Genomic DNA, 17,996 nt, shown 5'->3' with positions numbered 1-17,996 from the left:
AACCTGCAGGAGGCCTCCCACTGGCTGCATCCTGCATGGTGTCTACTGGATCACTGCTTGTGTTAATGTGATAACACAAATGATCAGACTGTTGATTCAGATCATGTCACAATGATGGCAGAGGGACTAATCTAACAAACCACATTATAAGATCATTATGAGGTAGTAAGACCCTCATGTCAGAACAACAAACCAACAGTCAAACTGAATCTTTCTTCACAGCAGACTTTTTGAGACGTGAGGAGGAAAAGCACTGGTGTGAACCATCAAATGAAAGATGGCTGACTCCCATTTAGCTGCTTCAGTGTCAGGCTGCTGGTGTTGTTCATGCTGGCTCACACTGCCACAGCTCATTGGGACACGTGAGAACAGAGGCAGCGTTAGCAGAAGCTTTCTAAAGATATTCCTGCCAGGAAACCTTAAGTTACAACAACATTCTCATTGAAATTCAGTTTTGACTTTGACAAACTCATAATCAACATCAAAATCAAATATATTTCCAGTTTTGATTCAGTCCAAACACAACTTCTTTTCTTTCATCATTACTGAGTTGTTACCCACGTGTGTTGGACCACTGCTGTGTGTCTGTTAGTGTGTAACAGTCCTGGATGCTTCACAAACGTTCACCACAGAAGATCTGTACAGTCAGCAGTGTCACCAGTTCAGTATCTGATCTACTAAATGTTTAATGGTCACAGTCTCACCTTCTGTTCCTGAGTTATAGTGTTGAATAATGGCCACTGAAGTGTTTTTGCAGAACATTATGATGTCACAGTGAAGATGAACTTTGACCTTTTGGATACAAAATGCCTTCATTATTTTATCCTATTAGATATCTGTGTGAAATGTTGTCGTAAGTATTACATGAATTCTTGAGTTAAGGCCCAAAAGATTGTTTTTAAGGAGAAAACTCATTCACAACGTGTACTGAGTGAAGTGTGATCAGTTAAAGGTCCGTGTGGAGGATTTAGTGGCATCTAGAGGGTTGCAACCAACTGAACACCCCTCATCTCACCCTCCCCTACGGTGGCCACTAAAAACGCAATAGGACCACTTGAACCACTGTTGGGTTTGTCCGATGTGTGGGAGAGGAACTGCTCCCTCTGTGGAAATACAAGGATCATTTAAGGTAAAGTAAAAGGGATTCTTATTCACGATGAAGAAATATTCATGAACATTTTATTCCATTTCTGCCACCAGATCCTCCTAAATCCTGCACACTGGACCTTTAACACTCAACTTATGGCAATGGGCAGATACACATGCACACAGAGGATCATCATCCAAGTACACAAGTACAGATGCACACAACCTTCATTAAATCACACCAGTGTTTCAGTATTCAGCTCAGTGAGCTCATCCGTCGGTCTAACAGGGTTTTAACTGATTACAGAGACAGTTCCCAGAGGATTGGCTGAAATAAGCTCCATAGATCTGACAGCAATTTATTTCTACTTACACATGACATCATTAACTCTCCATTAACTACAGTGCATTGGTTTGGTCACATGGTGTTCTGGTCAATGACCCACACAAAAGCGATGTACACATAAACTCGGCAATATGGCAGCAGTTCAACAATGAAACAGTCCAACACTTGAGAAAGCAGAAAGGTTTTATTCACAATAACACATCAGTGGTAAAGGGTGTACAAAAACATCTCTCACCCAGTCTCACCCACTGACCTGCAGTGGGACACAGGCTCTGGATTTTGGATTCTAGACTTGTGTGCAAAATGGTAGACAGGTGTTTGATACAAATACTTTCTCTATACAGGCAGAAATACTGACGCTGGTCGGTGTAAGCTGAGCGGGTGGAGCCAGATTACGTGTTTATTGGAGTACAGGTCAGCAACTGGCAAACTTAAAGACCAAAGAAGGACCAGAGGTCTTCATATTTAAGTACATCTTGTCGCCAATGACGACCTTTTGTATGCAGAGGCTCCGCAGACCATCTGGCATAACTTGGAAACGTCATTCCTAGTTAAGACATCTCAACTTTTTCACTGGAACCTACTATGAGACTATGCTTAAAACGCTCACATGCTCACAAGGTGATGTTTACATGTACGTTCACCATGTTCAGCATATTAGTTTAGCTTGTTAGCACATTAACATTTGCAAATTAGCACTAAACACAAAGTACAGCTGTGGCTGACAGGAATGTCAGCAGTTCTGTAATGTAATGGGCAAATTAACAGTTCACCTAATGATGAACAGTCAGATGATCTCTAAAGTTATGCAGTTTTATCTTAAAGGTGAACATGAACATGAACGTGTGAAGCAAATTTCCAAGTGGTAGACAACCACTGTTGGCTGGAGGCATCATACTAGAGGTCTCCTGCAGTGGCTGGTTTAGTGGTTAACACAAACATGTAGACAATAGTTTGTGCTGGATAGTATTCAGATTCTTGTAGTCTAAAAACAAGAAGTACTTAAAATCAGAATTATCTTATTTGAAGTACTTTAACAGAACATTAACAGTTCAGCCAAAAATGAAATTTCAGTCGTTATCTTCCCATGCTGATGTAAAGTCAGGTGAAGTTCAGTAGTCCACAAAACATTTCTGGAGCTTCACAGTAAAACAGAGTTGCAGCATTCTCATAAACAAATAAGGTAGCCAGAGACTTGATTTAAAGCGGGAAAAAAAACTTCATAAAATGGATCCATGCAGCTCGTTCATCCCAAATTGATTTGAGAAGGCCTCATTTAGCACTGTGTGCTCGAGCAACCCCTTCAGATGGAGTGTGTGCTAACACTATAAGCTTAGCAGCTACAGTGAAAAATGTGGGTTAAAAACAGGAGTAACATTTCATTTTTAAATCAATTTGGGATTCCAGGACTGTATGGAGCCATTTTATGTTTATTAAAACAAGTCCCATCTACTTCAGTTGTTTAGGAGAATGATGCAATGTTTTCTCATTGTGAAGCTCTAGAAATGTTATGTGGACCACAAAACTTCACCTGACTCTCCATCAGCGTCGGGGTGAGTAGATAAGAACTTTCATCAATCCTTTAATTAGCCAGTAATTACATTAACTACACCAAACAGTAATTCCTAGAAATGAACATTTCTGACCATATTTCAAGACTTGTGGCTTAGCATTCTGACTTATATAAAAAAGTCTTATACTGGCAAGTCCTTATCAAGGACCAAAATGTTAGACAATAGGAATCATTTCGACCTGATGGCAGTGCTGACTCTATACCAAATTTCATGGCAATGTGGTTGAGATATCTTTGGCTCCATTGAAGTCCATCTCCAACAAACTCCAGAGTAGTTTACCGTAAGAGAAGTGTATGCAGAGCTAAAACTAAAACCTATGCAAAGACAGAATTCATAAAGAACACGACATATTTACACCAACACTGCAAAGTGGAGCTCCAGTCAGTAACATACAGGAAGTAATAAGGTCAAAGTAGTGCAAAACTATAAAGATGGGCCTGTTAAAAAAGGCTAATACAAGGAGAAGGTGAAGGCATTGGATTAATTACAACAGACTGAAATAAATGTGTGTCCACGCTGCACACAAACCTGCCACGGAGGTTTTCTGTCTGTCACCAAAACAATCTCATATCTGGTCATATTAAACATCAGCTCAGTTCATGAGACCAGAACATGCTCAATACAATAATCTCAAACTCTTCAAAGTACCTCAAATATCTTTCATCGTAAAGAAACTATCTCAATTAGCTGTCTGAGGAACATGAATGTCAAAGCAGGAACTTTTAAAGTCATTCATGAACACAGGGCGGCTTCAGACTTCAGGTTTAATTCTTCTGTAACCTCGGTCAGTAACCTGTGAAGTTAAACCACAGTGGATGGAACCAAAGAATCAGGCTGATCTTTCCTTCATTGAACCAATAACACATTCTCTGCATTATAGGCAAGTCTGTGTGGAAACACAGACAGAATTTTTGTGCTACAGTTCTGCTGAGAAAGCGCAACAGTGCTGAACTTAAGGTGGAATTCCACTACTTTTAAACCTGGGCACTATGTTTACATGTTTGGGTGTGTAAATGATTCAGACTAACCAAAAGTTTTGGAGTCGGTCCAGCACATCACCTCAGCTGGCAGTTGCTACACACTAGAAAAGCTGTAATGTAATCCTTTGGGGCAACTCTGACCGTCAGAGTTACATCCAGCAGAAGTGCTTGTTTTTGGCACTGACAGTCTGACGTTGATATTCTAAATGTCTGACAACATTATGGAAAGGATCCCGACAGAGACAGACCTTTTTCATCATTTAGGTATGAATCATTTACAAACACAAGTATGTAAATCTAGGGCTCAGGTTTAAAAGTACAAGAATTCCCCTTTAACCTCACCACTGTGGCTACAATGCTAATATTGCTAGCAACAGATTGCTAAGTTTCAGAGATTCTTGTTTTTGTAAAAAAGAGAATCATGTTTTGCCAAGAGAATAATGGACTTGGACTCTGAGCTCTGCAGAACCCGTGGATTACATTTAGCAGCTTCTCAGGAATCAAGTTGAAACATTTCTACCTGATGGCCGTGACATGAACATGAAGTTGGGTTGCATTATCAAAAGAGACTGTTTCTCTGCTGAGACACTGCGGTTAGTGTTAATAAACAACTCATTTAAAGTGGGGCCACTAGGTGCTTCACTTCATGCTCAGTTAGCCATAAAAGGTCATTCTTTGGCTCAACCAGTTATTTACTTGATGAGTCAGCTCATTTGGCCTGTCGAACAGCTCTACTATAGGTCAAAAAAACAAGAACACTGTGCATTCATGAAGCATGAGGTGAGGCTGCTTTAGATAAAGGCATCAACCAAACGTCACATGTGAAGTTCTGCCGGCATAACGTGGCCGGATCCAAACATGGCAGGGTAAGACCATGGGACAGTGGGACAGTGGGACAAAGCTTCAGCAAGTATCAGTGCTGCCGGATGAAAACACAACGGCGTTTAGTTTTTGTGGTGAGGTTTGAGCTTTGGACACCAGTCAGTATCTGCATACAGCAGGCAGTGGACGGTCTTAAACCTGCAGGTGGGAACAGAAGAGAGTAAGGGACATATTAACTTCTTTCACAAAAAGAAATGTGCAGCCATGATCAACTCAACAACAAGTAATCAAACTGCAAGGCAGAGTTTAAGGATGTACTCCACCCATATTTGTACTTTTCATCCGTCTGTGTTCCCTGGTTCGGTCTAGGCAACTCGGATTCAGTGCAGGAAAATGCTTCAGCATAGTACAGCACAGATTTCCCAGTTTGCTGTGGAAAAATACAGCTGACATGCACTGAGCCTGATCTCCTCTGGTTCCAAGGTGGAAAGTCTTCCCAACAGAGTGGAGGCTGTTATAGCAGCACATTAATGCTCGGGTTTTCTGAATCACATTCAACATGCACAGATGACTGGAACATTCAGATGTTCCACGGAGGTACGGCCAGCTGGACTGACAACGCGTCAACATAATGCCTCTGGACACGGATATTAATGGCGCAGAGGCATAAAACACAGAATTAAATGCTAAAACAAGAAGTACCAACTTAGTGCCACATTCCTAATAGAATAAAGCTTTGTTCACTTGTGATACTGATCACTAAACTGCTGCTGAACAGTGCTAATATGCACGGTACCACAGGTTGACCTCCTCAAAGAGTCAGAAGTTATTTCATATAAAAGTGGAGCAGTGTTATTAACATTCATACCTTGTGGGGTCCTCAGCCAGTGAAAAGCCTCCAACAATGCTCACCACATTTCTTCTGTTCTCAAAGCCTCCGTAGCTGAGAGTCACCTGTTGCAAAACATCACATATACACAGTTCACCACAGTGCAGTGATGAGAGGAGCTCAGGGAAAAGACAAACAATGAAAAAGTTTTGGATGCAAATGTGATCCTGACATTTTCAAATAAAAGTGCCAGTAGCAGGTACAGACACGCGTGCACATGTGCCCACAACACGGACAGTCAGCACGGTACATTAGTGCTGCCTTACTGAATGTGTTGTGATGGTTGGCTGTGCCATCAGCTGCTACAGATCTCATCAATAACTGTTGAATTGGTTAGCGAACTGTTCCTGTTGTTTAACACACTCACCTGCTCCAGCACAGTGTCGGTGGGCAGCTTCTGTAGGTTCTCCAGGTGAGAGTGGAAGAGGTGTGTGTGTGTCAGGGTCACCTCCAACAGTGCTTCGATGATGTAGCCAATCGTGCAGTCATCCGGTAGTCGGATCTTCTCCGCAGTGCTGATGAAATTCCCCAAACTGAAACCAGAGGACAGACTGTGTTTTCACAGCAACCATTCCCAAAATCACTTTCCTCCTGAGCAGGTCGAAGTAGGAATAGTAGGTTCCTGATTTAAATTTTTTTTAAAAATACTTTTATAAACAGCTGCTTACATTATTAGTCTTTTTTTACTTTCTAAATATTTGCCATTGTTTAAATGTTAAATATATTATTTTAGAGCATTAGTGTAGCAGCACACATTTATTTGCCATGCAAAGATATGTGAAGTGATGGAGTCCTGAGCAGGGAATCATGGCACACGCCCTGTGTTTGTGTTGTAATCTGAGCTTCTCCGTTCTCTGTTTTGTAGCAGGGACAGCAGCATGCGCAGGTTAGTGCAGGTGAGTCCCGACTAATGTTGTCAGACACTTTGAGTGGATACAACTTTGACAGGTTGAATTGCCCCAAAGGATTTTGTTGCAGCCATCTGAGGTGATCTACTGGACCAATTCCAAAACGTTTGATAAGTATGAAACATTTACATACCAAAACATGTAAATATAGGGCCCAGGTATAAAGATACCAAAAAAAGTTGGAATAAGATTAAACAAAAGGTACCTACTGTGGCTGTGTGGCCTTTTTCTTTTAGAAGCTAAGTCACATTTCCTGTATTAACTATGTAGCTATAGGAGGTATTGGACCAGCAAGAAAGAAAACAGACAACTTAAGCAGGTCCAGGCACATTCTCTGCTGCTAAGCTACGTCAGAGCTTACAGACAGGGTTGCTCTTACTGTATAAGCACCCTGGATTTAGACAGAACAACAGTTTGAATCAGTTCAAAGATCAGGGCAATCCATGACCTACCTGGCCCATGGGCTCATTTTCAGTGCCAGACCTCTGCTGATACAGAAACCCGCTCCACCTGTGGCAAACCAGAACTTGACAGATACCTAAAATGAGAGGAAAACAGCCAGATCAGCCAGCTTTTAGGAAACGAGTAATAGTTACTCGTAATAACCACGTTTTCTGAAGGAGCCCCCTGAACCTGGATCTGGCTTAATTGCTGACAGCTATATTTGTCAGTTAGCGGAGCCAGAAACTCTTAATAAGGTGCATGCTGACTAACCGATCCATCACTCTTGACCCTTTCTGCAGCCTCTATAGGATGATCCAGACTGGGCCGGCCCAGATAGACATCTTGACTGTGGTGGTATGAGGAGAGCAGCTGCAGCAGGCTGGGCAGGATCACGTAGTTATCATCATCTACATGGCAGAACCACCTAGAAGACACACACAGAGCCAGTCAGCCCTATACCTTCATTTGTACGTAAATATGTGCTCATTATGTTCCAGTGCCAGATAAATCATGAGTTACTAATAATGTGTAACTAATAACACTTTTTACTCACTTTTTCTGCGACTCAATGAACTTGTCATACTCCACAGACATCTTGCAGCACAGAGCCTGTCGGGTGTGAGCTGCTGAGCAGTTAGTGTTGATGATGTTAGCTCCTGCGAAAGATGGCAGAGGACGGCACTTTCAATTCCATGCTGCTGTGTACAATGATGTACTTTATCAGCACCTGTATGTGTTGGTCTGCAGGTGACTCACATACAGTATATAAACACTGTTTAACAGAACTGTAGATCACCATTCTTTTTTCCTTCTGCTTTGTTTGAAAAATCTCTACTTGCATCTACGCATGTGATCAGTTCATGACAAAACGCAGCAGTACAGACACTGAACATTTGAGCAGGGTTACGCAATTCCTTATAAAGCAGTGCACATCTGCAGATATACCTGTGATCTACTTCATATCTGTATGTCAGATAATGTTGATATCTACACTACATATTGACATACAAATAACAGGATTACATTTCAAAGTGCACCGTATATCTTGCAAATAAATATTGTCAGGCTTCAAGCCACATTCATATGGCTGAAAACACAGTGAGTTGAAGCGATCAGTGTCCTTTGGGGAACTATTGGCAGCTACTGGTGTGGTTTGGGTGTGATGACCAGTAAGAGAAGGAATTGTTCACAATGGCAGCTACTCAAGAGTTTAGCGTAGCTGCTGCGAGCATCAGTTATATCAGAAATGGAGCGTATATTTCAAGTTACTTAACAAAATGTTAAGTGCGTCAGATGGTTTGTTACACAGAACAAACCATCTGACGCATCAAGTTACTTAAACTTTTATTGTCTCCATAAACAATAACATTTTACAAACAGCTCATTTTTACAGGGTGTGCCTCAGGGGTCGACTCTTGGTTCCAATCGGTTCTCTGTGTACACGCTGCCTGGACTGAAATGTTCGCTTTTGACATCTTTGTCAAATAAACAGAGAAACAATATGATAAGAATTAAAGCTGCAAGCAGCGATGAACGGGCCCTCGCAGGCCACGCGGGTCGGGCCGTGCTGCTGTCGGGGCGTGCTCCTTACCCGGACCCATTGCCCCGTTATTGTGCGCGCATGTCTTAACTGAAAGCCAAAAAGTGGTTTTGTGTTGATAATAGCGCCACCTGCTGGTGATATTTGGTGTGTGAGTTACAGATGCCAGTCTATACCGGCCCAATCAGTTTCATATCCATAAGTGTTATGGTGTGGGCACAGTGCCAATTATAAAATGAAACTGCCACCAGAGCGCCACCTAGTGTCAGATCGGTAACACCTTCGTCAGCTGTCCTCAGGAGGCCATTGGCAATCAGTGTACCAAGTTTCGTGTTAATCTGACCAACCAATGTCGAGATATAAAATACTTCAATTTAAATAGCGCCACCTAGTGGTCATGGGCCAAGATTTTGCACAGAGCGTTAGGGGCTCATGGGGAAGTAGTATCCAGAGTTTCATGTCATTTGGACACACCAATGTGGAGATATGCAACACTTCCTGTTTTGACTCGAGTCCACAGGAAGTTCTTATTTAATAACTTGAGTGTTCTTTGGCGTATCAAAATTCTTTTAATAACTTTTTGTCAGAAGGGTCCACTGATGCTGTGTGCAAAGTTTGGTGAAAATCGGTGAAATTGCCTGGGAGGAGTTCGAAAAAGTAGGTTTGCGACATTTCGCGAGCTAGCAAAAAAAAACGCTAGGCGCAAATGGGCGTGGCCTATATCAGGAGATTCAGCAAGATTCACTGAACGCGTGGATATAAGGTTTTTGAATGTGTGACAAAGTATGTGGGAGTTATTAGGCAAAAACGGTTTGTGTTGATGATAGCGCCACCTGCTGGTCGTTTTTGGTGTGTGAGTTACAGGGGCCGGTCTATACCACCCCTGTCAATTTCATATCCATAAGTGTTATGGTGTGGGCACAGTGCCAAATATAAAAAGAAACTGCCACCAAAGTGCCACCTAGTGTCAGATCGGTAACACCTTTGTCAGCTATCCTCAGGAGGGCATTGGCAATGAGTGTACCAAGTTTTGTGTTAATCCGACCAACCGATGTCGAGATATAAAATACTTCAATTTAAAGAGCGCCACCTAGTGGTCGTCCACCACAATTTCGCACAGAGCCTTATGGGCTCATGGGAAAGTGGTATCCTCAGTTTCATGTCATTTCGACAAAGCAATGTGAAGATATGCAACACTTCCTGTTTTGACCCGATTTTATAGGAAGTTGTTATTTAATAACTTGAGTATTGTTTGGAATTCCAAAATTCTTTTAATAACTTTTTGTCATGAGGGTCCCCTGATGCTGTGTGCAAAGTTTCGTGCAAATCGGTGAAATGGCCTGGGAGGAGTTCGAAAAAGTAGGTTTGCGACATTTTGCGAGCTAGCATAAAAAACCGTAGGCGGAAATGGGCGTGGCCTATATCAAGAGATTCAGCCCGATTCACTGAACGCGTGGATATAAGGTTTTTGAATGTGCGACAAAGTATGTGGGAGTTATTAGCCAAAACGCACTTTCCTTGATTGTAGCGCCACCAAGTGGTGAAAAATCACAACGACAACAGATTATAAAATTTTTCGCCAAGCCTAATGTGTTTGCCAAATAAAATTGACTTTTCATTCACATTCAGGCAGTGAAAAATGCGATCATTTTGGACAAAGAAAAAAAACTAAAAATAAAAATAATAATAATAATAATCATTGCAATTACAATAGGGACCTCGCAGGTTCCCTGCTCGGGCCCTAAATATATGTATATTCATATACTGATGATGCACATCAGTACCATAATTGTTACACCTCTATGTAGCTAGACAAAATTCAAAACTGCCTGAGAGCAATAAAATGCCTCATGTTGGACCAGATACAGTTAGGAACAATTACTCCCATCTGTCTTCTATTCTTAGCTGGATCACTACATAAAACTGGAAAATGAATGAGGAAACAGTTTCACTCTTTTTCCTATGAGAACCATCCAGCAGCTGACCTGTTCTCATCCGCAGCTCCTTGTCCTCACCGTCGGTGAATATGTAGGTCTGAAACAAAGACAAAGGCACGCTGTTAAAAAATGTTAGTGCCAGCACACACACATATTCATGCTCTCCTACTGGGACACAATGAAGTGCACCATTGTTTTCTCTTGTTGATGAGGACGTGTGCACAGTTATAAGAGGGAGAGCACAGACAGAACAGAAATGACACACACACAAACAACAGTACCAGAACCAGCTGAAATAGAGACAGTAGAGGAGGAGCACATTTCACACCACACCACAATGAAACTTATCTTTATCAACAGGTGTGCTGTGTATGTAAATATTTTACATCAATAATATACAAGAACATGAAGCTGAATTCTGTTGTCCAAATAAAACCCAAGTTCCACTCATCAAACTGCCAGAGGTTTACAGACACAGACAGAGTTCACCTGCTGCACTAACAATAATCTTCTGAATGATGTGTTTGATCAGTTAGCATCACTCAGACTATATGATATCAGCTGGTGTCAGAGCCCAACAGTGAAGTCTTTTCCACAGACGTCTAATGGAGAGTCAGTTATGTCCAGCAGGCAGAGACGGGCGTGCTGCGTCTTTTTAGAGCACTGCAGGGAGGCTCGACCTTCACACACCATCAAATGACAGTCAAAGGGCTCATTTTACTTAACATTAAATAACCATTATCCATCTCTTTATGTGAAGTTACCTTCTTTACACGCCACACAGACTGCTAGAGAAAAGCGCCACACTGACACATTCACATTAAACACAAAGTGGTAAGAGCAGCTTCTCATTTTACAGGCAGCTGTAAACACGAGGGGCAGACTTTACTGACATGAGAGCAGTAAAATAAAATGCAAACAGGCCTGTAATGACTCCCAGCATCCGATAGTGACAGACACAGAGACTCGACAGCAGATCTTGACTCAGAGCCAGTTTGGGCCAAGCTGTTGATACTGAACTGGAACTCCTCCACCCTCTCTGACTGTGACATGACTGGGTGAAGTGGGGCAGAGTGTTGCTGCAGTTAAACCTCCTTCTCTCCACACTGAGGCTCTTTGTCCATCAGTGGAACTTAAATAATTGCTTTTAACAGAGCTCAGTACAGAGCTGGTCACAGTGCCGTCTGTGTTGGACACTAAACTTTATATGAGGTACTTAGAACCACTTTAAACGAAGCCTCTCTTCATTCATGTTTGACTCGCGTGTGTTAAAAACCTTTAAGCATGAAAACTGGCTCTGTCACATTGGTGGAATATAAATGACTCTTTGAAAACTCTAATGGACAATCCATTTGACTAGACTGTAGACTAAAACTGGTATCCTACTACAGTAATCGTTTAAGTCATATCTAAAGCAAAATACCATGCACTCTATAGATGCAGTTTCTAAAGTGGGAGGAATGGCTGTGTTTTTTTTGGTCTTTTTCTTTGATAGCTAATTTGGGGGGTTTGGAGTATTCAGATAAAATGTAGCAGGCATTATTTATTTATATATTTATTTAATTTTTTACTATTTTCTTACATTCTATGGACCAAATGTTTCATCAATTATCATCAACAAATAATTGGCAAATTAATCAAAAATGAAATGATTGTTAGCCACAGCTATTGTTCAATTCCAGTCTACGGTAAAAAAAAAAAAAAGAATTGTCATTGTATGTCTACAAAAGGTTACTTCACCGCTGCATCACACTATTACAATCACATACTGTAGACTCAGTACACACCGATCAGCCACAGCATTAAAAACACTGACAGGTGATGTTAATAACACTGATAATCTCTTTACAATGTAAGGTTCTGCTGGGAATCCTTGGGTCCTGGCACTTATGTGGATGCCATTTGACACACACCACCCATCCAAACACTGCTGTGGACCAGGTACACCCCTCAGGCAGTGGCCCATGAGCCCAGATACCACAAAAACTGCTCAGGACGGCTTGAGGAACCCCACAAAGAGCCCAAGGTGTTGACTGGGCCACCAAATTCCCCAGATTCCAATCCGATCAACATGCTACAAAAAAATCCAATTCATGGGAGGCCCCACCCCCCAACACACAGGACCCAAAGGATCCACTATAAACGTCCCAGTGCCAGACACCACAGGACACCTCCAGAGGTCTTATGACCATATCTTGACTGGTCAGAGCTGTTTTGGCTGCACTATAGAACCTGCACAATATTAGGTAGGTGGTTTTAATGTTGTGGCTGATATATGAAGTCCAAAAATGTAACGGAACAGAACAATAAAGGCAGCGCACTTAACAACTCTTGGACAACCCCCACAGATGTTTTCATTTAGTATAACAGATGAGACCTCTTCTCAGAACCTCAGGGTGTACTACCATGGTTAAGTGACATCTCCCTGGCAACTCTGTTAGTTCATTTGTGTGCCCTCTTACAAGAGGTTGTGGTGTTGGAGGTTTGGTGATGTGGTGACTATCTGCTGGCTCTCTGAACAAAAAAGTTAATTCAGTTAATGTGCTGTGTTTGAACTCCTGTGTCACGACTGACTGTAGTACAGTATTACACAAGGATTTGATCTATTTATGAAAAGTAGTCCAACATATGTTGCATGATTGTGACGGATGATGCAAAAGCAAAGAACCACCTAACACAAAATCATTATTCCCCTTATACCATGGCCACTTAGCAAAAAATCAAATTGTCATCAAATCAAATTGGTCAGACGTTCACTTACTTTTAGAAAACATTTTTGTCTTGCTTATTTGTTGTAAATATACAGACATATATGCAGCATGCTAGTGAAGCAGCATCAGACAGCAGCGTCAGTGTTTCATTTGTGTCTACACATGATGTGTTCAGGCACAAGGTTTTGTGTAAATCACCCACATTTTGCAGCAATTAAGGGCTCATATACAAATGACCTAATTTAAGCGTGCAAAGCGGAAGAAAGTTCAACAGTTCAGTGAGAACTGACTTCACCTCCATGAGTTAATCAACTGACTGATTTCAATGTGAATTGTTGCTGTTATAAATGCTACTGATCAGAACATGGTTCATTGTACTTGTTAGGGCAGGACAGATTATAACTTTAACATGTATAGTAGTGTATGGTCTTTGCCACATTAACATAATTCCCAGCATCGTTCCACCAAACTTCAGCCTGCACTGAATTGAGACTACTTCTGAAAGAAAAAACACTCCACTCACTCACTTGTTCTGGAGCTTCTGAGTGTCATATTCACCAGTTTAAGATGCTCAGTTCTTGTTCATGTTGCATTAAAAGTTTAGTTTGACAACAGCTTCCAAGGTTGGAAATGAACCGTCAAGCTCAAATATAAAACTGTTTTGCCATATTGGAAGAGAGACAGAGCTGCTGTGTGGTGAGTGATGGATGTACATTGTTATGATGGTGTATGGTGATTGGTGGGGCAGATTCTCTCATTGAGAGAAGGAGCACCGCAGAGACTTTTCCCATGTGTCTTCCACTTTCAGAATGATGTGGACCTTTCACTCCGGAGGCCCAGGCCAGTAGTGCCATAATGGAACTCAAACATAAGTACACATACAAGGTATCCAAAGCTAAGATTCAGTGGTTGAAACTACAGACTGATTCCTCAATGAGCCTGCTAAACAACTTGGTCTGATAGGAAGGATTCTGACACGGAGCAGATGAGATTTATTTTCTCTTAAATGTCCCGTCGTTCCACTGAATGTCAACAGGGACAAATTCTAACCGCATCAGCGAGGAATCTCTGATGGTGATAAGGCAACACCCTCAAACCACAATAACAACAGGAACAGGGTGTACACAGGCAAGAGCCAAATCCATTAGGACCAACACTGTTGTATAAGCCTCAGTCCAAATGTAAACTAGTTGACGCCACATGGCCACGAAGCCCCACTGTGGCCAGTGTGTTGTCTCTCTCCGTCACCACTGGAGCCAGTACATGCTGCAGGAATGTGTTGATACGAGAGCTGTTTATTTATCTAAATTGCGATCTGAACGTCTCAATGCAGCAGATAGTTTTAATGATCACATCTCATAAATTATTGAGTGGAGGGCTTTTGGCTCATGTACCACACCCCCGGCAGACATATTGGATGCTTGAGGTCTAGGGTAACACAGATTATGGAGAGTGGTTATATTTCTAAATTCCCACAACATTTAGCAAACATAGTTTGTTTATATGATATTTTGACTGGGAGCTGCAAAAAAATATGATTTATTTGTGTTGATGTTATGTCAAGTTGGAAGCCAGCCAAGCACAAGATTATGAAGGTGATGGAGTACAAGATGGCATTGCATCAGCTCCAGTTAGACAATGCTTAATTGATTATTAAAAATGTGTAATATTTTCTGTCAATCAACAAATCTTGCCAGCAGTTCAGTATTTGATTCAATTTGTGTAAATGTTATATGATAGCAGTGACCAAGCTTTCGGGACTGTGCAGTCCTTCACAGGTCAGCTAGACTACATCCAAACCAATAAATAACTTCAGCCCTGCTCACCTGTTCTTTAGCTTGGGAAATCCAGGTCTTAATCAGCAGCTCCAATCTGGACTTATGGTACTTCCTGGTAGTCTTCACTGCAATAAAAATGTCCCTTAGCTCCAACAGGTCCCGAGATTTGGAACCTGAACGTCCACCACCCTGTCCTCCAGGGAGAGCCCCTCTTTTGGAGTCCGTCCCTCTCTTGGGATTATGGTTATCAGTCCTAACAACTTCATTCTCGATGGATCCCCCCTGCCCTGCTGAACTCCTATTGCGCCATGTGGCGGAGTCAGTTTCCCCTGCATGGACAGACGCTGCTGGTACCCTGGCATGGTGTGATGGGCCTGAACTTGCAGATCTGACTTGGGGTCGGGGCTGAGGCAGGTCCACCTGGCGTGTTGGGGGCTGGAAGGCAGGGATGAGCAGAAGCAGGAGGCCACAGAATGCAAGGGAAAACAGGAAGCAGAACTTGCTGACACCCACTGAAGCTATGTGCATCCTGACTGGCCAATGGAGCGGGTTCATCAGCCTCCAGGGCTGCAGTCACTTCCAACACCACCTTGTCCCATCCTTACACTGTCAGATAAAATCCTACACAGAGAAAGTGAGAGATTCAACAGTGTATTTATAGGCACGCTGAGAATTAAGATAACTTCCACACCTCAAACATCGTAACCCTTCAGCAGAGCTGTTCTATGACAGGCCCGTCTGCACAGTATAGAGAGCTCTGTTAACAGGTGAGAGAAGATCAGATTTTTAAAGAGACCACATGGTGTGAATCACATTATTGGGGGTCAACCACTAACTACAAAGAAAAGAAGGGGTTTCATGTTCCACTTGTCACTTTTCGATTGTTTCTTCACAATAAAAGCACAGGAAATGCATTACTCTTGCTATTTCGTAATAAAGCACAGGAAATGCATTCTAGCTATTTCACAATGCAAGCCTCTCAGTTGTTTACTGTTGGAAATCTTCAAACCAGGGGTGTCCAAGTGGGCATACAGGCCAGGTACGGTTCAATTTGGCCCGCCATAAAAAACTTGGAAATTGCTGCTTACGCTGCCCCCTTTTTAAAAAAATAAATACAATTTAATAAAAAAGTCCAAATCACCAATCCTGCATTTGATTTCGATAATTGAAACTGAAAGCTTGTTTAGATCAGTTTTAAATTTAGACTTGACATTGGGACACCAACACACAATATATGGTGTGAAATACACAGCAATCCTGGAATTAAGCCCTTGTTGCATAGAAATATGTTTCAGCATATTGCCTGTGTTTCCACCCTTACTTGAAATAATTACAACCAGCACTGTTGTCACCTTTCTGTCTGAAGTGAAGCTACACTTTGGACCTCTCTTCCATGACTCCTGCTTGTTGCGAGTTTCTAGCAGTGTGGACGTATGACTTTGACATCATCGTTTTGCAATGTGTCAGAAAAACAAGACAGCAAGGATAAAATGAATTAAGCTCAGAGGCATACTGTTCAGATGGACTGGACAATTTGGATCCGTCTTTAACTTGATTTATCTGGATTCCCATCCATACAAAAAACAGGGCTCCAAGGGCCCATCGAGGCCCACTATGAGCAGACAGGTTCTACTCCTGCTGATGTGGTGAGTGTCCATCCTGGTCTGAGTCATCAGTGAGAGCCAGCAGTTCACCAACAAGCTCACAGGAGTTAAGACCAAGGTTTCCTCACAGACTAGTCTCTGTGTGGCCTCCCTCAGAGCTGATATCAGCTGATTAATCAGCTTTTTCCTGATCCAAACTAAAGTCTTTAAAAATCCACTTTCGGACAACCTCTAGTAGATAAAGACTACATTTTCATTTTTGGGTGAACTTAGAGCAAGGCCATGCCCATTTTTCACATCTAGATTTTAAAAATATTTGTATCTTAGATTTTTTTTCTGAGTGATGCAGACAAGATTTAGTTTTTTTTCAAACAAAAGTAGCAGTAGTGTGTAGAAGTGAATACATAGACATCATTCAAGCTCTAATAATGTATATAATAATCCACTCGGTCTTCAGTATATATATATACATATATATGTCAGATTGCATTCTTTATTTTTTGTTATTTGATGTGTTAACTTAAAGTTACTGCTGACGTATGTTTGATGGAGAAAAGAAGCTGAGTCTGAGACAAAAGCAGCACTTTGATTAAAACACATGCTGATGAAGAAATAAAACGTGTGGCTCTATGAAGAGTAGACTACAACTTATACCAGCTCCTACATCCTATCTGACTCAGTCTGTTGTTGCAGTCCGTCTGTAACCAGCACACAGGAGGACAAAGTGAGTCTGTCGTGGTGAAAGTCTTTGTAAAGACCAGCACAGCAGCACTCACCGTGAAACATCAGGGGACACATTGGACTTCTGTCTTCAGTTTGGCCTTTAAGTATCTCGGTAAACAGCCAGGGGGCTAACAGCTTTAGCTGCAGCACAAGTCTCTTTCTGAGAAACAATGCTCAGTTCCGACTGTGTTTAACTAAGTTGATGCCACCGGATCCTCTGCTGGACGTCGTCTTCCTTTATGCTCCACCGAGACTTTAAGTTCACAACAGTCTTCGTAGTTTCTGTCGTGTTCACTCCGATTAACTCCTCGGTCTTATCCGACGTTTAGGAAGCTTTTAGGGAGAGGTATGAAGTTATAAGCTACTTTCACAGACAGCCTGTCCTCTTCTAGTTAAAGACCACAAACCACCAAACTCACCGCGGAGAACCGTGGCAAGCTAGCAACGATGATAATATGCTATTCCGGTCATGTCTTTCAAAATAAAGGATTAATTGAAGTACGATATGTTAAAATAAATCAATATTTAGATTATTATGATAGATATTACGATTGCGATATGCTACAATTAGTAGTAATGATTTCATATTATTACATATTCATCAATATTATTATTAACTTACATTACATATTGTGAAAATGTTATGCTTTTATT

General features: G+C 41.7%; 1 protein-coding gene across 1 annotated transcript; it reads right to left on the bottom strand.

Moving 5' to 3' along the window:
• Nucleotides 1-1,597: 1,597 nt before the first annotated feature.
• On the bottom strand, nucleotides 1,598-17,747 carry rfng (RFNG O-fucosylpeptide 3-beta-N-acetylglucosaminyltransferase). The gene is made up of 9 exons (XM_073489394.1): nucleotides 17,396-17,747; nucleotides 15,064-15,636; nucleotides 10,575-10,623; nucleotides 7,603-7,705; nucleotides 7,320-7,473; nucleotides 7,058-7,143; nucleotides 6,065-6,230; nucleotides 5,677-5,762; nucleotides 1,598-5,006 (listed from the first exon to the last, which is right to left on the bottom strand). Exons 2-9 carry the CDS (start codon nucleotides 15,568-15,570, stop codon nucleotides 4,931-4,933), a joined length of 1,227 nt encoding a protein of 408 aa, XP_073345495.1. The 5' UTR covers nucleotides 15,571-15,636; nucleotides 17,396-17,747; the 3' UTR covers nucleotides 1,598-4,930.
• Between the last annotated feature and the right edge of the window lie 249 nt (nucleotides 17,748-17,996).

This window comes from Pagrus major, chromosome 20 (assembly GCF_040436345.1).
Source record: "Pagrus major chromosome 20, Pma_NU_1.0".
Classification (NCBI taxonomy): Eukaryota; Metazoa; Chordata; class Actinopteri; order Spariformes; family Sparidae; genus Pagrus; species Pagrus major.
This window is presented reverse-complemented; position numbering and strand designations above follow the sequence as displayed.